Genomic DNA, 24016 nt, shown 5'->3' on the forward strand with positions numbered 1-24016 from the left:
ATAAATCTGCAGACTCATGACAGATTTATCTGCGATAGCCTTGTGATATTTGTGATTTAAAGATCAATCTTTTTTGAATAGATATTGGATATTTCAAGTGATGATTGATATGAATCGGGAAATCCAGCCCTACAAGGTTTGAGCCGACACGATACTCAGTACTATTCCGATAGCGGCCAAAATCACTGGAATGCATATCAGAAAAAGAAGAGAGTTACATTTGATCCATAGTAAATGTACAGGGAACATTCTTTGAGGACAGATGTCCGGAAAGCAACATCTCGGGATAAAGATGTAAGTCAAGCCTGCAAATGTTGGAACGTTATGTTTTTAAATGGACTGATGTCAGTTTTGGTAGAAATTTAAAGTTGTAATATTGGTATTGTATCAGACACAAAAAAGTGGTACGGTGGCATCCAGAATAATAACCCACAGTCTGCAACTGACTATAAAAATATATTTAAAGAATAAAAAATGTTTAAAAAAAAAAATTAAAGTCAACATTACTGAATAGCTCAAACAATATAACAGGACATGGTAAAAAAAAATGTGAAGGAATGAATCCTGTCTGGCATTTTATTATACAACTAGACATCATGTGCACAGAAATTCATTTAAGCAACAGTGCCCTCACTTGGTAAGAAACAGTACTTTCTAGGGTCACAAAGCACCATGGGGATTTTATCATACAGGGTGTGTGACTGGTGAGACTCTGTGGTGAGGACTACATGTCTGACTGCAGTCAGCTTTACTCTCTGATGCTGGTCCCCTCTGCAGCAGTACACCCTCCCCAATTTAAATCATTTAAGTTACCAGCCAGCATGTGCAAGAACAGAGTACTATTCCTTACCGTGGAGTCCCTGCTGGGTGAGTCGGACAGGCCATTACTGCTCGGCCCCCATGTAGAAGAGCTGAATGCTCTGCTGCTGCTGCTGCTGCTGCTGAAGGCCTCCTGGGTGGAGCTTCGTGAGAGGGCCTCCTGAGTAGAACTCCGCGACAAGCCTGAGTAGCTTGGGCGTGAGCTTGTCACATACGAGTCAGCCACATCGCTGGCTCGACTACGGTAGCTGTGCAGGGCACTGGCGGAAGAGGACGGGGTGGAGGAAGTGGAGGCGTCGCTGAAGCCCAAAGAGGCCAGATCCCTGCTCAAGTCACTCTGAGATACAGATCTTCGTCGGCTGAGTGAAATGCTGGAGGCCACCGGTGAAGGGGCGAGGTAGCTGTTATGGGCCGAGGACGAAGAATAGGAGCTGTAACCAGTGTAGGTCGATCCCCCACTCAGACCTGACCCTCCATAGGTCTTGATGGGGGTCCTGCTGAGGCTCTCGCTGCGACGGCTGCTGCTGTTGCTGCTTCCGAGGATGTCGGTGCGCGGGATGGTTCGACCGCGGTCGCAGTCGGGGTCTGAGGAGGTGCTGTAGTTGCGGCTGCGGGCAACAGAGCTGCTCAGATAGCTAGAGGAGTAACCTGAGGAAGAGGAGGTGGGAGACCTATAGGTGGAGAGTCTGTCCCGGTCGCTGTATGAGCTGAGGCCCGGTGTCAGGGAGGAGCTGTAGGAGCTGTAGTGGCTGGTGTAGGACGGGCCAGCGTATCGCTTGGCTGTGGAGGAGACGCGGGACATGCTGCTGCTGGTTTCTCAGCCACGGGGAGGCAGGGCCTCTGGAAGACTGCATCGACTGAAAACAATTAAAAAGAAAAGAAAGAAAAAGAGACTTGAGTAATTCATTCACACTAACATCACAGATTTTTTTCTACAACCTTTGGTGCAACACCAATATACCAATACTGATATCAGTCTTATGTAGTATTTTACCTCTATACAAAGAGACACAAGCTTCAGTTTCCTAACAGTAAGATAAAGCTATGACTCCATTCTTCTCCAGATATGCTAGACTTAAGATTTAGATCCTTGTGTCACCACTGGCAGCCATGTTTTCAGTGTGTGGGTGTCTGTGTTTCATGCTGGTTCTTGGCACAGGAGGTGCACACAGCACAGTCAGCACTGACTAAGTGTCAGCATGTCATAGTACTACACCTAAAAAGAACAACCCAGAACAATCCCTTTAAAGGAGCATGGTTTCAAGTTGTAAACCCATTATTACAAACAAACAAGAATCATTATACTACTTAAATATACTTAAATATACGCAAACATAAACAGCAGTGCAACATTCCCACTGTCTATGTCTTTGGTCTTTTATGATTCTTCCAGTGCCTAATTGGAGGACTATTGCTGCTGGTCCTCACTCCAAATCCATTTTATCCCATGTGACAAAAGTGCCATTAGACTAAGATCAAGTTAAAGCCCCATCAAACGATCAGTTTTTACCAAGACTGTGATTAAAATCCTCAAAGCCTAAAACCTGATTGCACTACCAGATACTGAGTGAATTAGACTCCACTTTTTGTATCCTCATGGACTTAAAGTGGATTAAGATGTAAAGGTATTGTGATAATATTAGCTCTGAACAGGGTTAAGAACGGGAACTGCAATCCAAATAAAACATTTTTCAGAGCATTGTCTCCCCCTCCCTCCTGCCCACAGACTCAAGGTTGCACGGTAGTTTAAGGATGCAAAATGGACTATTATAAATTCACTATTATATTGTGAATATATTGGCTGCACTATTGTTATCAGTGAAGCTAATTTGAACATGTTTCCTTAATCTCTGATGACATATTATGGTGATGTTACATTTCTTGCTTAATACTGCTTACATGATCAGTTAACTTGTTCTCTCTCTTTCTCTAGGACCTTTTCTGATATAAACACTGACCTTGTCAGAACCAGTACTCCTCATGGAGACCAAAACCTGGTCTCAATGAGGCAGAACCTCATTTCTGAGCAACTGTTTGGGCCTAAGATTTGAACTGAGGTTATTTTAATGTTAGGCATTCACTGATCATGGTTAAGGTTAGGGTTCCAAATGAATGCAAGTCAATACATGTCCTTAAAAGGATGCCACAAATGTTTTGTGTGTGTGTGTGTGTGTGTGTGTGTGTGTGTGTGTGTGTGTCATAACTCTGATGAGCATGATACACTTTCCAGCAGGAGTCAGATCTTCAGTGACATAATCAGCACTAGCTGACATGTCTGTTGATGCATTAACGTGTGATGTGTGAAGGCTCAGCATGGTCCTCTCTTTGATCTCCTCCCTGATGCTCCTATGCTGTCCTCAACTCAAGGAGGTACATAAACACAATCTCAACATGCATCTTCCACAGCTCCAGCTAAGTGCAAGCAGCACAGTGTGTTCCTGTGGTAGAGACGCTCTGGTTCACGTATATGGCACCATTTGAATAAATAAAAGTATCTGGTGTTGCTGCACCGTGTTGAGTTTAGCAGGGGAGGCTCCTGTTTCTTAATCTTCTTCTCTCTCTATCTTATTGCTCTACATGCTCTCTCTGTTTCTCCTCCTCCTCCTCAGCTCTTCAACTTCTCGCCAAGAACACCCAATTCTCTTCAGTGTAATTTCCCTTCCTTTTGAGTCTCTATTGCTTTCTCCCTCTCTCTCTCTCTCTCTCTCTGTCTCTCTCTCTCTGTCTCTCTCTCTCTGTCTTTCTCCCCCTGTGACCACAGTCAAATCAATAATTCATCATCGGGATCTAAAGTACGCAGACAGGCAGCATGCTGGAGACCAGCAAACACACACTGCTGGCCAAACTACGCTGACTACGGGCCAGGTGGCTGCGGCCATCCATTTGAGTACTGCTAAGCCAGCGCAGGCTAACACAGCCAAGATTCTGCTTGAAGTCAGCTAAACACAGGACCCATGAATGCACCAGGTTTGATTCGATAATCTGGCAGGAGAAGTGTTTGCATGGTTATTTTGGTTCTGGCACTGTGGTGCACATGGCAACAAGAAAACATGGACAACGCCACGGTGTGGATTTACTGTCTCCACCATCACCTCTGTTAGTTACCAAACACAGAATATGACCACATTCAAACAATTAATCCTCAACGTTGTTATCTTTAAGACCAGGGATGGTCACTATCATACACATTCAACCCTGAAGCATGAATTGGTAGATTTCTGCATTGTAGCGCCCCTCACTGGAGGATGACGGTACTGACGAACAAGGATTTCATCGTTGGCTGCAAATCTGCAAACACATAATGTAAAAACTCTGGTTTCTCAGCATTTTACTTGAATCCCAGGGTTCCAGTCCCGTTTCAAGAGAGCTGTTTAGTTGCTTTATATTGTTTCCTATATTTTTCTGGATGTGATTGAGAACACTCATTGAACACATATTTACTGTAAGACATTTAAGAATAAAGACTGATAAAAACTCTGATATTATTTAGATAAAATCATTAATGCTTATGAAAATATTTTTTTCATCAGTAAAGGCTGTCTAACAGTGAGGTATTTTTAAGATATAGACTTAGGTGGGCATAGATTTTTACCTGTGTTCTCATTGATAGCCAGGTTTTTTGTGAGAGCAAGAGTTTGTTTCTCAATCATTTGTCAAATGCAGGGGGTGCATCGCGGGCAGTGCTGACCATTGTTGTTAATATCTGTCCTCATGCATGACCACATGCAGACATCATTAAATACGAATGCTCACACCTGGAATTATCCTCTGTGACCACATGAGATTGGATCTGACTTACACTGGTACACTGGTGTCATATGTGTTCATGAGAACAAAATGATGTTTTTAACTAGTCTGATTGAGTTGATGTGCATGTGTTTATGCCAGTGACAGGTAAAGAGGGAGAGAACAAGAGAAGAGAGATGTTGCAGAGTGAAATAGTGTTGATGTAAGTAAAATCAGTGTTTATATTGGGGTGCTGGCTACACATAAATGAATACATGGGTGCTGAGAAGTGCAAAAAAAACTGTGAAACTGCAGCAGGTAAGAAGACGTCAGATGTGGAGGCAGCCTCTAATCCAATCTCTGAATGTGTTTTTGTGATCTGATCTGAAAATGTATTAAAGGCGGATTGAGAGTTTAGACCTGTACTTAGCACTGCCCACATGTGATCATGTCACTTAGGATGGATGTTAACAACAGTGCTAAATGGGGTCCATGTGTCAGTACCTCATATAAAAAGACAAAAACCTGAACTATTCCTTTAAGAACTGCTTTTCAAATAAAGGAATGTTTACTTCTAATGTTTTACTTCTATGCATGAATGTATATACATATATATATATATATATATATATATATATATATATATATACATAGAGAGAGAGAGAGAGAGAGAGAGAGAGAGAGAGTTCTCTGGTAACCTTGCATGTATTTTGGGTTCCATACATGTTGCTACAACTCTCTCAGTTCACAGTGGACTATATTGTATGTCTTTGAACTCTTTGGCCTTGGTTGAACCTGTGCCTCGGCTGCCTCATGTGTGCACCTCTCTGACCGAATTCTCACAGCCAGAGACCCAGGGCAGCTGAGTGCAACAAGCTTGGGCTCGTCCAGTGGTCGAGCTGCTGAAAATGAAGTGCAAACTGCGAATCAAACCCGTGGGAGTAACACCACCACACAACAACGCCGACACACAGGATTTAAGGTGACAGCAAACTATGGATGTCACTTTTGCGAGGCGCTGTCTCCACGGAAACAACAAACAGGCACAAGAATGTACCACACACACAATGCACTACTGGCTATTCTGCATTTTAAGCCTCCCCTGATGTTGTGCTAACCAGCAGTTACCATAGCTACCATGGCAACAAGCTCCATTAGTTTGCTTGCAACTGACACAAAGAATTTTTGCACCAGAACATATCATCCATATTATTCAAATTACTACCAACAACCACCAAATAAATGAATAAAAACCCTGCTCAACGCGTCTTTGTGCTGCTGGAGGACGACAGAGTGAGATTGGTTACATTCAAATATGAAAGGTCAGCGCCCAAAAAGACAGTGTAGAAATACAACATTCCACTGCCATGAATGAGCGGTTTGTCTGGCAAACTTCTCCCAAATCTGTATTAAGAGAGCTGTCAACAGAATGGCAGGGGTGAGTGCATGAGAGGAGAAGAGGAGAAAGTAGCAGCTGACTGCAGCCCATCCTTGGCAAAGAGCTGGAGAGATGAAGTTTCACTTAGTGGACAGGTCTCAGAAAAACAAGATAAAACCTACCAAGAATCTCTCTTTCATTACCTGGAACTGGATTCAAGAGCAACACTAGCAACTGGAAGTAAGGATGGACAATCATTCAATAACATTTTATTACAAAATGTTGTTTTTTTATGTCAATATGACAAAGGTCCAATATTTATTGATATACTGTTTATGCACTGTGCAAACACATAATTGCTATTAAAACTTTTGCCTCAGATTTGTGTAAAAAAAAAGTGTTTCTGTCTTAAAACCACACTAAACTGGTTTCTTCAACTTTCACTCCAGAACTCAATCTGTAAAAATGTGACATTTGAGCACAATAACGATCAATATCGATTGATTTTAAACTTTTTCTATCGTGAAAACATATTTGGCCATGTCGCCCACTACACTACTAACTACAAGCCAGAGTACTTTTCAGTACACAACACAGAAGTAAACACACAACATTAGTACCAAAGTACCAATTAATAATGCTCATAAATACTTATGATCTCAATACTGATCACTGACGATTACACCTTAAGAGCATGTGTTTTAACTAATTTGATGAAATGAGGATTCCCTATAGCTGCTGGTGGTAGAACGATGAAAGTCACAACTATGTTCAGTGAAAAGGAGACATACTGTACACATCAACCCCAGCCACTAGCTCCCTGTCCCAGGAATCGCCCAATTCAATCAATTTCTCCGACTTCCCCAACCTGCTTTACTAACACACTCCTTCTCACAGCCTCCAACCTCCTTTCTCCACCACTCAGAACCAGGCACTGAACCTGGGGTGACTGAGCTTTCTCCATAGCCACCCCCTCCTTCTGATCAGAATCACCTGCTTAAACCTCACCTTAGAATGTGTCATTTTGTGACTTTAACCTGTTAAGTGTCTCTACAAATACAATTAAATATAATTACTGCGAATAAATATGGATTAAAAAATGTTGATGGTGTGTTTTCTTCATTGTATAAATAATACTTTTTCAGATATTGTGAGTTACTTGTAATTGGGACTGTTGCAGTACTGTATGTTTCTGAAAAGTTCCTCAGTTGCATCATTTGCATCATTCTAATCAGTCAGTGATGGGACAGCCAAAATGACACCGTTCCAAGCAAATATGATGTTTGAATTAAGAGAGAAAAAGTCAAATCTGATATGATGGATAAATCCTAGATATAAATGCTTAAATATAGACAGACGGCAGGCTTTAAGAAATCCTGTGACAAGTCTGTGAGTGAGAGCGGTGTTTATGAAATAGCATTTTTTTCCTGTAACACAGACGTCATATTAACAGCTAGGTTATTTAAAATAGGTAAAGGACTATATCAGACTGATATCATTATCGGTAGAAATTCAAGGTCGTGATATCAGACATATAAAAGTGGTTGTGAGGGATCCTTCGTCAGTGAGTCACATCCTTTACAGTCCATAGTGTCCTCCTGGGTCTTTACCATTTAGAAGAATGTGCGGTGATGACGCATGGATGCCACAGCCACCGCGCTGCAGAATGACATCACATGAATGTTACACCAGCACTGAGGCTCTGTGGTCATTTAGAGTGAGGGTATGTGCGTGTGTGTGTAGGAGTTTTATATTTCATTATGGTAAATTATTAGTTGAGTCAGTGCGGCAAAGAGGCACAGTGATTCAGTTTAAAAGATTTTAGAAGACACATGAGTGTAAATCAGAACAGCTATATCAGCATAAATGTAAGATAAGAGACTAACAATGTAGACAGAGTGTTGCTCTCATGGTGAGAGAGGTCTATGGGCTGTGCTGCGTTTGGCTCTGGCTTACAGTCAGCTATATATACTCTGAAATGTGAGCAGATAAGAGATGAATGATGCCTGTGAGGCCACACAGACGCCTCTGTGCCCCCTTCTGCCTGAGACCACTAGTTGCTGAGCAGATTGAAGGAAGGCTTAATGACTTATTCTGACAAGCCATAGTTTCACCTAGCTACAACTAACCATTATTTTCATTCATCTGTTCACTATTTTCTAGATCGATCGATTGATTGTTCAGTCCGTCAAACGTCAATGACGTTTGGTTTACTCACATAAAAAAGGAAGCAGAAAATATTCCCATTTAAGAAGCTACAAAAAACAAACAAAAACAAGTTGATTACAATTTGACTAATTGAAAAATTGTCAGTTGTTTTCTCAATCAATAATTAGTTTCATCTATGAAAAGCAGACAATTATAAAAAGAGGAATAATCTAGTAATTATTCAATGATTGATTAATCATTGCCATCATCATTGATTTATATTGAACATAATTCTTTATATACATATGTACAACACACACCAGAAAAGGCAAATGCAGTAGTGTAATGTACAGTAAAGCCTGGTTTAAGAGCTTTAATATCAATGACTATTCTTGTCCTGAAGTTTCAGTGTTGCCTGTCATAGCTCCAAGGATCTAACTGTGGCAGCTTAGTCAACACATTTTCCATCCTTGAACATGACTGGTATTTTACTCTCTACAACAAAAAGGTAGCAAAGGCTCCATTCAAGGTTTTCAACTGAGAAGAAACGATGAGGTTTTTTTTCTTCATGTTTCATACTCAAAAGGATATTCCCATGACAAAAAAGAGGCTTTTGGTAATGTGAAAACCTGGAAAGGAGGAACCAATTAGCATTCATCATTACCACCATCTGTTAGAGACTCACATGAGGGGCTGTAATAGCACAAGTGACCTCAGAGTGGACTGAAGCTGATTGATACTCCAGCCCATGCAGCTGGCTGGTGTAACACTTAATTCATTGAGGTAATCATCTGGTAAATTAGGCTCATTTTTATTTAAAAACATCTATCAATCTCAGCGATTCCACTGAGTGATGCTGAGAGACGCATTAATAACAAAGAAGGAGAGACTTTGTGTCGAATACTTTCACTTTTCAACATTCCCAAAGTCAATCACCACTCGTTCTATATGTATACTGATATTTTTAAACTGACTTCTATTGATTCTCTAATACAGTACGTGATTTATGACAGACAAATACTCTTCTTTATGTCAGACATAAATGACATTTATGTCATTTAAGAGTGATCTGTGCTTCTCTTGTTGATTTGGACAATGCTGATCACAGTTTACTGACTGGATAGACTCAAGAGATGTGTCAGGTAGAATTGCTGTCATTTAAGATTAAAGATGGGTACCAAGAACTGGTAATAAATGGTTCTGGCACCTAATTGGTCAGTACTGAAGAATCAATGAGCATCTGAACAAACGGAGCTGCTGAAGATGTTTATGATATATTTATTTCGACTTTACTTTAGAAGGAATGGAAATTGTAAAATTCTAGTAACCTTCTGAGTCACAGCCATGCTATCTATAGCTCTGTAGCACATCTAGGTTTCATTTATCATAAATATGCATGGTTATTGTTAGGGTTTTATCAATACCGATACCAATACTGGTGCTGCTTATTGATACCTTCACTTATCGATACTGTTATTGAAACTGTATAATTTTGTGCTGAGGACACCTGACTTATGTGCTGCCACAGCAAGAGCTGTTATTTTTAAGGGCTTTCATGTAAGACTGGATATTTTAGACTGTATATTTTCTTTATTAATTATGCATTCAGTGCTTTTTCTGTATACATGCTCTCCCTTGGCCAGGCAATTTATCTGAAAACTCTTGTCCCTCTTTTATAGCAAAAACTCTACAAAGTAAAGAAACTCAAAACAATGTCACAACATTGATAATAGATTGTAATCTTTACTGGCAGACACAAGGACCAAAGATGAAAACCTTTGCTTAGTCCTGATTTTTCACATTGATAATAGATTGTAATCTTTACTGGCAGATTGTAATCTTTACTGGCAGACACAAAAACCTTTGCTTAGTCCTGATTTTTCCAGCTAAATCCCACAGCAAATCCCCTGACCACTGTGGATGGAAAAAAGTCAACCATGCTTTCATCACATCAAACTGTGCCACTACAGCAGGTCTATTTCAACTGCAGCAACTCGTTTGGAAGATTTTACTCCAAATACAACACAACGTCCTACATAGTCAGGCACCTCTGTGTATGAAGGAATTGTTGTTGTGCTTTCTAACACGTGGAAGACATCCCAAAAAACATTTAGCTTCTGAATGTTACTAAATGTCATCTGAGGAACCAAATCAGAGCATAAAGCACCTCAAAGTACATTTGTTCTCTGACTTTTCTTGTTTGTTTTTTTGTATTTATTCCTAAGTTTATTCCTTAGTTGCAGCTAGAGCTCGGTGTTCGTCAAACCTGGAAATGATGATGTTCTCAAATGTCTTGTTTTGTCCACAAACCAAAATGATTCACTTTTAATGATTTCTTTTTTATCCAGAACAAAGAAATGAAGAAAATACTCACATTTAAGAAGCATAAAAAAAAATCAGAAATCTTGTTTTAATCATGAAAAAAGATTCAAACCAATTAATCGATTATCAGAATAGTTCATTAATTAATTTAGTAATCGATTTATTGTTTCAGCTCTAATTCCTGCCTTTAAAATCCTATTTGTTTCCCCAAAATCCATCAGGCAAATTCTACTGCACTGAAGGTTTCCTTTGTTGTTTAATGTCGTAAATATACAGTATGTTGATAACACGTTGCCAAACCAAACTTGTCATAATCTGTGCCATAGTCTAAACGTACAGTATAAGTACATGTCAATTATGCTGAAAATTAACTAGCAACTGACACAAGGCCGTTATAACTGAATAATAAGTGATATTTGCTGGATTTAAAATTTTAAATCTAGCAGACATCTGTGTCAACAACAGGAATGCATATTGGGTGCGTAGTAGAAAAGTAGTTACCTGCCGTATTTGTAGCTGTGCGTCAGTCCCTCCAGACTGTGATGGGTCTGGGGCAGCTCATCGTTCTCCTGCTACTCGACAGTGTGCACTCACACGTGCAGGCTGTGTGGCACTGATGACTCCTGCTGAAACACACAAACATGCCCACTGTGATTACACTGAACACACGGGAAATCACAATGCAAAAACCAAGAAAGTGAATGTATGTATGTATGTACGTATGTAGAGCTGAAACGATTAATCGAATATTAATCAATTACTAAATTAATCGACAACTATTTTGAAGCTTTTTTCATGTTTAAAACAAGATTTCCGATTATATTATTATTATTTTCTTCATTTCTTTGCTCTGGATAACAAAGAAATTATTAAGTCACAAAACGAGACATTTGAGACCATCGTCATTTTCAGGTTTGATGAACAACATTTTTTAAGGTTTTCTGACATTTTATGGACCAAACGATTAATCGATTAATCGAGAAAATAATCGACAGATTAATCAATTATGACAATAATCATTAGTTGCAGCTCTATATGTAGGTATGTATGTATGTGTGTATGTATGCATGTGTGTGTGTGTGTGTGTGTGTTTGTGTGTATGTATGTAGGTATATAATTTGGTTTACAGAGAGATGTCAATTAGAAAACATACAATGTGCATAATACAAGACAGACAACAATAGAATACCATATACAGTACAGTCCACTCAACACAGTGTCCAATATCACCCTCTGTAGAATGTGTCATGGAAAGGAAAGCAGACACAAAATATCACAGCTTCAATGCTTCAACAACCAACAACAGAAGAAAGATGTCTTACTATGTCCACAACCTAAGACACTTATTATTTTTCTGATTCCTTTAGTATACACTATACGGAAAGAAAGCCAGAAAATATCACAATTTAATAGGCTTACATGTTTTTTATTTTAAAAGAACACTCCAACCAATGTTTTACTTCATTAATGAACAAATAGATAATTCATTGAAAAATCCATTATTTGTTGCAGATATCCAACAGATTTCAAAGTAAATCCCAGTCTGAGCAAAACAAATGCAGCTTATGAGAGACTGACGGCTGATCAAGTCAGTGTCTCCATGCTCTGTTTCTGTTCACTCTCACAGAACATTTCAACAGACGTGTACAGCATCAAGTGACCATACACGCCACATTCTACAGATTTCATGTCCCACCATTAAAGATTGATGATGTATCCTTCAGCTGCTTGTATTATCAAATCTGGAAAAGCTGCCTCGTAAAAAAAATAAGCTCGGGTAAACAGCTGACTCCATCTTCATCAATGACCAAATCTCAGGTTACGGCACATCACACACGACTGCTTCTGATTATATCATCATTATAAACGCATACCAACTGATGTCAGGCCCTAAAACTAGACAGCTCAGCTCAGTCTTTCCACTCATGCTAGAAAAATCCAGAACCTCTGTCTACGCCACACACATTCAGCTGGCAAGCAGGTACCTAGAAGAAGAGCGAGGAGGAAGAGCAGTGGTTAGCTTGGTTTGCAAAGAGGCTCACCCTTGTTGTTGTGAATGACCAGGCCAACAGACAGAATACAGAAGGCAATGGGGTGCTACTTGGGAGGCTGTGGCCCCAGAGAGTGAGAGGATAGTATGAGCACAGCGAACCAGAATGCCACAGATCAAGTTACAGAGCTGGTAAATATAGCAGACGCCTATGACCTCTGCAGGTCACTCAACACTCTATGGCGTTCCAATTGGTTCTTAGAGGACTAGCATTAAGGCTTTTTATAAGCCGAGCTGGGTACTGCTGCAGCCAGAAGACTGCCTTCACAGAAATTCAAGTCTGAAAAAATGACCACAATTCAATCTGCAGACAACTGATTCCTCCAGTAACAGTGAGGACTAGAGATACTGTATGGCCTAAAACTAAAATATCACAACTCAAATTAGGGTTTTACTCTTGTTATATTATTGTTTCAATCTAAAAGAACACATAATAAAATTGACAAAGAAATTATTTACAACAACATTGCATTTATTTATATATTTCAGCTTTCTACTAGGTTCAAAACAATGGGCTCTGAGACCTTATTTCACAATGGAACATATACCTCAGAGGTTTTCACTGACTGTCTTCTCATAAGACTAAAAGTCTAAATACATTTTTTTTTCTTAAACTTTATATTTTGCGGATAAATAAAAGGTTTTTTTCACATTTCAAAATGTTATTGATAAGGCTACAAATGGCACACACTCACTGTTTTCATTAAAACCAATTTGTACTAAATCATTAATCCACATTAAGTCATTATAGTGACTGATCACCCTGCCCTAGCAACAGTGACATGGTAATGTATAGTGTACACAGGTTACTGACTTTAAAGCTGCGATAGACAAAACGTTTAATGCTGTTATTAAAATGTATTCCACAGTGTAATGGTGACAGAAAAAAACCCAGATACTTTCCATGTTTGCATTGTGAATTTCTCTGTGAGATGAATAAAGTATCTATCTATCTATCTATCTATCTATCTATCTATCTATCTATCTATCTATTGATCTCTTATAAGCTGTTCTTTCACTACGTTATTTTCTTTGCCCCAAACAAAGTTTATGCAGAAAGATTCTTATTCGATTTATTGTATAAAAGAAACAGTGTTATTCAGTATCCAAAAAAACACAGCAGAGAATAGCATTCATGGAATATCTAAATGCATGAGTGTTTATAATGAACACAAACAGCAGCTCTGACTAAAGGTGTCCACTGCTGTGCCTGTATCACAGCGATCAAACAGGAACCATTGGAGACATGAAATTGATCTGTTGACTCTTTAATGTTGTGGCACACAGGTGAATATCTGATGGTTAATAATGAACATTTTTGATTAACAGGCTTACAGTTACCTCCACACAGACGGTATGAAACAATCTTAACAGTCGTTTTAATTAGAGCTGCAACTAATTCATCAGTCGATTATTTTCTCGATTAATCGCTTGGTCCATGTAAAGGATGATGTTCTCAAATGTCTTGTTTTGTCCACAAACCAAAATGATTCACTTTTAATGATTTCTTTGTTATCCAGAGCAAAGAAATTAAGAAAATACTCTTATATTTTAGAAGCTTAAACACATCTTGTTTAAGATGATTAATCGATTATCAAAATACATGTCAATTAATTTAGTAATCGATTCATAGATCGAATAATGAATTGTTTTAGCTCTAGTTTTAACAAGTAATTTGTGGGTTGAGGTACTTTCATCATCAGAGCTTGAATGAGACAAAATAAATTGTTCTGCCACTAATTTAATGTTGTTACTGATTAATACTGTAGTAATGGACAAGTTTTTCAAACCCTTTTTCGAGGTTTGAATGCCAGTAGTAGTGGGATTTTTTTATTTTTTTATTTCTTGGTATGTACAGTAGATTAAGAGAGAAATTATTTGATTTTGATAGTGATGCAAATCCAGATTCATCCTCTCTCTCTCTCTCTCTTTTATTTATTTTTTTACAAATGTTAACCTTGAGAAATAGAGGAATGTCTCAACATAAACAGTTCCTCATACGCTGTAGGTCTACAGTATATGTTACTGTGTAGTTTGTATTGACAAAGTTTAGAAACTGAACGGCACTGACAAGAGATTTGCACTCTCTTTAAAATGCAATATTGTCTTCCTAATTATATATTCCAATCAGTTGTTTTAAAAGTTTTAATGCAGTTATTACATCATGTTGTTGCAATGCAAGAGACGTGGATTAACAGTAAATGATCACATTCAACCACGTACTTGCTTGCACAGTAAAACAGCTGAGGCATGTGTGCCGGATAATGGAAAAAGACAGGCCTAATGCTGTGGTGGACGCTCTCTGTGAGAGGTGTAGCATTACATGACACTGAGAGGAGATGATGGGATGATACTAGCACACAGGCTGCTGCTGCTGTTGCTGTGTGTGTGTGTGTGTGTGTGTGTGTGTACCAGGTATTCCTCATGTTGTAGGGACCTAACTATGTTTACAAAATCACATTATAGGGCCTTGTCTTCCTTTTGGTTAAGGTCAGACCAGGAAATTAATGTCAGTCATTTTTTAATGTTCTCTGAAGTAATGAAAACCAGACTTTGTGTGTATGTGTGTCCAGGTATTACTAATGTTGTGGGGATCTAAACCTGTTTACACAGTCACATTATGGGGACTTGTCTTCCTTGTGGGGACATAAAGCAAGTCCTCATAACGTAAATTACTACATTTTAAGGTGAAGATATGTTTTACGGTTAGGTTGAGGTTAGGGTTAGGGTCAGGGATAGTATTATGCCAGTAGTAATTGTGGTTAAGTTTAGAGTAAGTCTCCAGGAAATGAATGTAAGTCAATGCAATGTCCCCTCAAGTCATGAATGTCGAACGTGTGTGTGTGTGTGTGTGTGTGTGTGTGTGTGTGTGTGTGTGTGTGTGTGTGTGTGTGTGTGTGTGAGGAGCCTGGTCTTAGTTATCCACCAAAAAATCAGTACCATGTACATATGTATATATAAATAAATAAATATACATATATATATATTTACATATATATATATATATATATATATATATATATATACACAGTATGTATATGTGCCATTGGCCCCTGAATCGTATGCTAACAAGGTCAAGGCAAAACCAGGACAGTGTTTATTCAAAAAAAAAAAAAAGAAAACATGATTATGTTTACATGTCTCCAATCATTTAAAATTATTTCAGTGACTCATTCATATATTTAAGTGGAAAGTGTTGATCTATGTGGGTCTGCAAACATGTCATCCATACTTAGTGATCATTCTGACAAATGGGTTCTGATTACTAGATACTTAGATACTTGTGTTTTCACACTAAATTCTCATATAGGCTGAGACACTTTCAAGCTGGAAATGATTAACTGTCAGAAGGGATTGTAAAACTACCATATTACCAATATCTGGTGATTGCTAAGAAAAAAAAAAAAATTGAATAAAATCAGCAAACAAACATACAAGTACTTTCAATGTTTTTATAGCAATAACATGATAGAGGAATGTTTGCATTACATGCAATTCACTACTCATTATTTTATTCCTTGCTATTATTTTCTATAGTACACATTTACTATTGATTGTATTATATATTTCATAATAACAAGTATATTTACTAGTATTATACAATCATACAATTTATATCATAACTATGATGTTACACAACTGTGAAACAGTTATTATTGTGTAGTTCAGCATACAGTATTTTACCATCTCATGTAAAACGTAGGCTATACTGCTGTTCACAACAGATGTTCCTTTTTTCCCCTTTTCACTGCTATTTAATTTGATCACTAAATATATGTTGAATGACAGGGATACAGCCTATCAATAAAAAATGTCATTAGAAAAAATGAATTAAAAAAAAGTTGTTTTGTTTATTTATTTATTTATTTTTATCTAGTAAAAGTGCGACTCTCCTAGTTTTTTCTATTCGATTGTGTTCTCGACTTTCCCGGACCAATATGACGGCGATGTTGACGTATCACTTCAATGGGCCGGAGCAGCCAATGCGGCGTTTACGTGTAGTACATGTACATGGTCAGTGCACAGGTGATTAGATAACCACGGCAGCCCAGTAGTAGTAGTGAGGCCAGTTTAGCCGGGTATTGTTAGTGAAGGGGGCGGACGACATGGAGGACATTAAAACAGGCGAAAACTTAACCACAAACCACAACTGACACGTCTTTTAAACAGAGACGTCGCGAATTACAAAGTTACTGCATCGTTAATTAATAATTTGGTTACCACAATGGCCGTCCCGCTTCGTTTAGTCAACTAGCTAACTCGGCTAACTATCCCCGTGCGCGTGCGTGTGTGTGTGTGTGTGTAGGCAGAACACCGCCGGTGTGTTCACTGACCACTCAGCCAAACTGTAGTGTAAAGAATAAGCAATCACTGCTCATACACACTACGCGTGAAGCAGCATAAAACGAACCCCTAAACCCCCTTTTTTTCACTTTATAGACGACAAAAAGCGATAATTATTTTAGAAAAAAGAAAAATCACTTTTATCTGGACCAGAACACACGTAGTGCAGGTTTATGTCATTGTTGTGTCTTCAAACTGACATGAAAGAGCTTCTCCACTGTCACATGCATGCACAAATGTTAGAGGCTCACAATGACTAATACAATGTGAGGATGGGAGTTTGATTCCCGACAAACAAACACAAAGCGTAAATATGGCCAGAGACAGCCAGGTACAAGGTACTTCTGCTCGTGCACGAGTGTACTCAGGAGAGAGCAGCACATTAGTGTGATGGTGGTGTAAAGGTAATATAGCTGCATTCACTCACCCCACAGTCGGAGCTCAACCCCGATTCAACCGGACTGAGAAACGCCCCCACGAATGTCTCTGTGGCTGCTGTGAGCTGCCGTCTACACCGTCACTTCAGCTCCTCTGAAGAGCTCAGGATCATTTCCGTCAGAAGGTTTAACCTCCACTAGCTGTAGTAGACGCTAATTCCAACCAACACGCTGGACTCAAGCCATTTCTTCTGTCCTCCTGCAGTTGTAGAGTTTCAGCAACCTAATAACGGTCCTTTTCGCTTTAACGGTGACGTCAGTCCGGCAGAAGGAGCTCAGCTCTGATTGGTCCTTAACAGTCTGCGAGCGTCAGCAGCCACAGCAGCGGGCCACCTCCCACACCGTCGCCACGGTAACCAGCGTAAACATCAGAGCCGTCTTTCATTGAAAAAAATAAAATAAAATAAAAAATGCTACGTTCATACCCGGTGGGAAAAAGGCACACGTGTTCCTCAAAGATCATCTTTGTAGTCATGCGCAGTGTTAACAGCAGTGTTACTAACACCAATGCAAAGAGTCTTGAACACTGCAGAGAAAATCACCATCACACATCTGCCTTATCTGCAGCATTATCCAGCATCAACACAGCAGCCATACTGTATCACCAGCACACGAAAGTACCTCAAGAAAATGAATACTCGGATTTGACACAATACAAATACACTGTTTTCATTTAAACTATTTAAACTGCATGTCCATCAGAGCACGGAGCATCAGGCTGATAAACTGTTTCTATCGTTCAGTATAGGGCTTGATGATATGACCTATGGGTTATCATGATAAAATCAATATCAATAATTCTCCTGCTAAATATCATGTCATAAAATACTTATTTTTGCTCCTGACTGAGAGTTAAATAAATCAATATATTATAGCTTTTAACACCTTAATTGACAGAAAATAAAAAATATTTTTTCAAATGTAGTGTGTACCATTTTGGAGGGTTTATTGGCAGGAATTCAACATACTGTGTATAATCGCTTTAAAATAAAAAAAACTGTTTTCATAGCCTCAGATGAAGCCTTTATATATGTACTTAAGGCAAGGACCTTGATTTATGGAAGCTGCCATCTTCCCATGTTTCTACGGCAGCCCGAAAGGAAAAAATAGCCAGAGAGTGTGATTCACATTTTGAAGCAGAAGTTGATTATCATAGAATCAATGCTTAAAACAACTAAAAAAAGAAGGAGGAAACAGAGAAGTGTGAGAGTGGAGAGAGTTGTGAAATAGTGTTTACATCCATTCTGTGTGTGAAGGCCACTGTAGAGCCCTGATGTGCTGGCAGCAGGCAGAGGCGAGTGCATGGAGGGGTTTGTTGCACTCACCATTATGGCACTTTTTCATTTAGCTGTTCTCACATGACTTGACTCTTGTTTTTTTCGCTTTTCCATTATTGGCCCATGTTGAGGAGGTACTATGAAGTGATGGAAAATGACATGTCTGATAACAAACCCAGTAGAGTCATGCTAGAACTGTATCATGGAAAAGTGCAATTAGATGTCTCCAATTTTTACACATTTGAACCTTTAGACAGAGAAACTTTTCACAAACAAATCAGTTACGTGTGTTTTGTTTTTAGATGCACGATGAAAAAAAAAAATGGTTGACAAACTTATTGACGAAATATTACTTAAATTGGTAACACCTAAATTAATTAACTTAGCTCTTTTCGGTGTTACCAATTTAAGTAATATTTGATTAAACATTACTTTAATAAAAGCTCATTAGCCACTTTATTAGGTACACCTAATAAAGTTGCAGGGGTAGCACACGGTGTGCTGTAGCCTATCTGCTGTACGGTTATGTATTCAAAGAACATATTTTAAACTACTACTACAAAGTGAACCCTTTTGTTCTCTTTTACATGTGCAATAAATCAAAAAAGTATACATTTTTAATTTGTCATTTGAGCTCTCTGACATCTGGTAGTGTGCAGTTATTACTATGTTCAACGTGATTGGTTTGGACTCTCCTTATAAATAATGTTTTCCACTTCCAGCACTCATGTAGTCATCCGTGCATGTATATGAGCGTCTGCATCAAAGTGAATAAATCATGAACTCATACTGCAGTATATCACCTCCTGCCATGAAACACGTGCAGACTCCTGACCTGCTTCTTACAGCTGCTGCTGTTATTGACAGGTTCACAAACACAGAGAAGGGAGACTTCCTTTTATTACCATTCAGTGACACATCTTTCTTTACGTACAAGTATGGATGACTCACTCTGCTCCATTTAATACTTCATACAGGATCCTACAAATCTGATAATGCTTTAATGAACAGTTACATACAGTAGATGAGGGATGTGTTGAGAGGAAATACTGATTCATGGGCCTGAGCAGGGGCATCCTGCACATTCCATCCAACCCAAATCTATACATTATAATCCCATTTGCTGTATAGTAAAGACAAGTATATCCTTCTTAGTTCCCCTGAGCTCTGGTGCACCACTTTAACAGGCAGACGATGATGACTCAAGCAGCGTATTAACGGATAAATCCAGAATAGCACTATCTATTTAGATTCTCAGGTTTCCATTCAAACAGGATGCATTGTTCTACAGCTACCAGAAGTCTGGCATTAGCAGAATAAACACATACAGTATACTTAGCAGTGTTTAAAGGAGCAGTAGGCAGGATTTTTTTTTGGGCATTATTGATCAGTCATTTCCATAATAACCTTCTTTTCTGCAGAATGTACTTCAGGTGATCTGGGAGAGAGAAAAACTTCTGGACTCCTTCTACAGCCTCACAACTGAACACAATGTGATGGTCATTAGTGTTAAATCCCATAACTCGCACCAGTACTACAAGTAAACAACCAGTGAGTTCTCGCCGTAGGCTAATGCTAGAGCTAACAACCAGCCAGCACCAGTCAGAATGTTTATATGTCATGAGAACATTAGTTACTGTAGTCCAACTAAAACAGTTTTAGTAGACTAAAACTGTTTTAAATCTCATTTCTGAAAGTCAGATTAACACACCCAGAAGTCAGAGTCAAACTATTATTATTACTATATAATACTACTACTACTACTACAACTATCATTTCCCTCAGCAGCGCTGGCCCAAGCTTTTATGACCCGAAGCTCAATTTGATTTGGGGACCCACCCTCCCACCACCTCAGAGTCACCTGTGCTTGACTATTATGATAAAAATGTAACACTATAAATTGCATTAATGGAAGTTGTGTTAATTACACCAAACCAGTGTCACTGCTGTTTTTTTAATTTTTTTTTTTGTTTTTAAACATTAGAGGGCAGCAAAATCACAGAAGTGGCCTAGTATTAATTTACACCTTCATATTCAAAGTGATACTGAACTTGAATCAAACAAGTAAACCAGTTTAATGACTTTGGTTTTTAAAACTTAGAGCAGATGGGCAAACATGCACTAAATGAACTCAAATAACGTAAAATAAACACTATTTAAATATCTAGATTACTTTAATATGTTAAAATGTTTTTTTCTCCCCAGACACTATTGTGTGCCGGTTATGGTGCTTTTCCATTAAACAGTTCTACACGATTCGGCAGCTGGTACTTTTTAAGTACCTGCTCTGACGAGGTTGCAAGTGAGCTGAGCTGAGATTAAAATGTGATGTCAACAAACTGATTAGTCAGAGAGTGTCGTCACAGGACGAGTCACGAGCATGTCGTCCGACACAAGAATCAAACCGGACAATGCCGAACTGTAGATCAGTTACAAAGACTTAAAAATCCTTTTTAATCAGGACACTTCTAAAATCTCAATATTTAACTCGACTCTGAACTTCAGTCAGACCAGATTTGGAATGAAGTTAGCCTGAGCTTTCTGGCACTGGCCTAGCTGTAAGCTCAACAGGAAGACACCTAATACTAACAAGTTAACGCCCCCTAGTGGAGCAGATAAAGACACACTTCATTCAATACGTCGATTTCCCATTAGTGCTTGTATGCTGAGACAAGGGCAGTAGGCGTCGGCTGGACCTGACTGTGCATGGAAACATACCCAGTGTGACCAAGAGCATGAATCAAGTGAAACACACATATTTTCACGTATCACAGGGTCATCTGTCACCGTATGAAATGAGTGAGTCCGTCTGTGAGTCCGTCTGTGAGTCCGTCTGTGCTCATCTAAACAAAAGGATTTAAAATAACAAGTAAATCCTGCGTACTGCAGCTTCAGCGTTACAGACATTATGAGGCATTTCAATGTCAGGTATAGTTCTCTCTATTTCAGCAGGACAGCACTTAACTATCTAAACTCAATGACAAACACAGGCAGTTCATCACTGATGTGAGAGGTTATTTAGACTTACTACCTTTCTACCCGTCACAAGCATCTTCGTAAAAGGAAACAATTAGAGTGACAGTGACACGAAATCAAGCACTTTCAACAGGGACACTCACTATTGGCTCAATCTAGACGCACAGATTCTTGTGGTTTCGCTGCTGGTGGAATTATTACCGCTGCCTCTAAAGAAATGCACGTCTCCCTGAAGGGTTGCTGACTGATGAGCTTGGAAAAGGCCTCACAGCTGAGCTGAGCCTTACTGCTCATGCTTTAGCTGAGCTACCTGTATTTTTTAGCTGACCTGCACAGCTGCAGACCAACACAACACAACACAAAAACAGAACAAACACACAGCACATGATTAGCTGTTAACAGAGTATTAGTGCAGAATTTTCCAGTTATGTTTTTGTTGTCAAATATTTGGATGAATTACAATTTGTCCGTCAAATCTCATCAACACACCCTAACCCATGTAAATCCTGACAATAAAGTTGCTGTCAGTAACATTCTTGAGTTAAAATGTGTGCTGGAGTCTGGACATTGATTTTGTGAACTGTGAGGTTATCCATCACCAAACATGTTCATGAGGTGGTGTAAAGTGGATGGAGGGGAATGCAGCTGGCAGCAATGGGCAGGAAGTTAACCAAAGGTTAGCCGGAATACAACGTTGCTGACAGCAGCTTTAGATTTTAGGTTATGTGAAATAGCGTTGCTGAAGTTTTTGGCTTGTAGCAAGTTGCAAGAAACACAATAAATAACATATGCTCTCAAAAAGACATTATCAGGAGGATTTCAACAGGAAAACACTTATATCTCCCTCTGTCTTAATTCAAACCTCTACCAAGTCAAGTACATTATTCCATAAATCTAAGCAACACGCAAGCACATCTAACATGCACACCTTTAAATCAACCCTGACCATAGTGCACACACACACACGCACACACACACACACCTGAACACTCGCGCTGCAGCTCAACACTTCAGAGTTTGGATGTCGGTGCCTGGCAGCACAGCTCTGCCGGCCTCGATATGGCTCTGGTTCATGCTACGCTAACATGTATTCAGCACTACTGGGATAAAATGGTTAAGGAACTGTTGGACAGTAACTCTGTTCTTATCTGACCTGCCATGACTTTGTATTTATAAAGCTGTGACAGGTCTCTATATACGTGTGTGTGAATATATATATATATATATATATATATCACATTTTCTAATGTTCAAGTACAGCAGTAGTGTTTAAAATAATAAATAATAATAGTGTTAGAAGAGTTGTGACATTCACATTTACATATTATAGAGATATTGATACTTCTGAAAGATAAAAACACTGATTTCTATTGATAGTGAACACAGAGAAGCTGCAGCCCAAACACAAACAAACACTTGATGTGATGACTTAAAGAGACAGAGACAGTTCAGGTGAAGCGCGGTTGTATGAGGTACTGACTGCTCTGTGTGCTTCCCCGGCATGTCCGCTGCACTGAGAACCAGAGAACCAGAGAACCAGAGAACCAGAGAACCAGAACCATCTCCCTGAAACATGGCTGCCAGCAAGGACACAGGAGGTTCACCTGATGAAAATCTACATTCTATGATGTCGTATGCTGCTTTATCTCTCCACAGGTGGTCAGCCTTAACATATACTGGAAGCTGTGTTTGTAAACCGCTCATTCTCCTGCACCAAAGTCCATAGAGAAAAATCAACATTTTTATCTCACAGGGACTGTCGGGGGGCCGCCAAGAGGAAAAGGAATCTGACTTAATACTGAAAGGAAGGTCACTGGTTCAATCCCGGGGCCAAGGGCTAGGGTAACCCTGAGCAAGGCACCCAATCCCCCCAGTGCAGATAAATGCTGCCCACTGCTCCTGCGCCCGGCTTTTGTATGATCACTGGTGTGTAATAAGGATGGGTTAAATACAGAGGACTAATTCACTATCACTAGTGTGAGTGCAAAAAATATGAATTCTAATTCAGAGGAGCTGTTGGTTTACTGCTGCTTGTTGGTCAGTGTGTGTGACTTGCACAAACAGGGTCAGTTTAATACTTTAAGTCCCAAAATAACACATTTGAACTCAACAACTCTTGTGTACCATGACGTAAAATCACAGATTTTGTCTCTGGGCTTTGATGCAGGGAGTACGTGGTTTACAAAGAAGTACAAAAAAAGCAAAGAGCAAAGAGAGAGGAAGAGTCCAGGTGTCAAACTGATTCCCAGCACAGGGTGAATGCTGAGCACATATCAGAACCTCATACGACCCCACTTCAAACAACCTGAACTATCACTTTAACTCTGTGGCTTGATGACTCAGCTCTTTCCTTTACTGCAATACTGTATCAGGAACCCCATACTATTATGTTGCTTGCTATAGGAAAAAGCAATAGAATCCAACATCTAATAACGTTGCTCCTCTTACACAAGGTGGATGCTGCATGTTAAAATCAATACACAGTGGCATACAGTCCACATTAAAACAGTAACGAGCCAATGAGTCATCTTTGGTGAAG

The 24016-nt window shown here is 39.2% G+C and overlaps 1 protein-coding gene across 7 annotated transcripts in view; it reads right to left on the reverse strand.

The window, feature by feature from the left end:
• The window catches only part of usp2a (ubiquitin specific peptidase 2a), a 56275-nt gene extending 38836 nt beyond the window's left edge, over window positions 1-17439 (reverse strand). For 2 of the 7 annotated variants that reach the window (XM_058634419.1, XM_058634412.1), the window contains exons 1-3: window positions 12436-12533; window positions 10895-11019; window positions 851-1676 (exon numbers count right to left, since the gene is read on the reverse strand). In XM_058634419.1, coding sequence (XP_058490402.1) covers window positions 851-1621 — 771 coding nt within the window. In that variant the 5' untranslated portion in view covers window positions 1622-1676; window positions 10895-11019; window positions 12436-12533. Of the gene's footprint in view, window positions 1-850; window positions 1677-10894; window positions 11020-12378; window positions 12398-12435; window positions 12534-17214 lie in introns of those variants that run through there. The other 5 variants (XM_058634416.1, XM_058634415.1, XM_058634414.1 and 2 more) reach the window with 5 other exon arrangements.
• Between the last annotated feature and the right edge of the window lie 6577 nt (window positions 17440-24016).

Source organism: Solea solea, chromosome 7, assembly GCF_958295425.1.
Source record: "Solea solea chromosome 7, fSolSol10.1, whole genome shotgun sequence".
Classification (NCBI taxonomy): Eukaryota; Metazoa; Chordata; class Actinopteri; order Pleuronectiformes; family Soleidae; genus Solea; species Solea solea.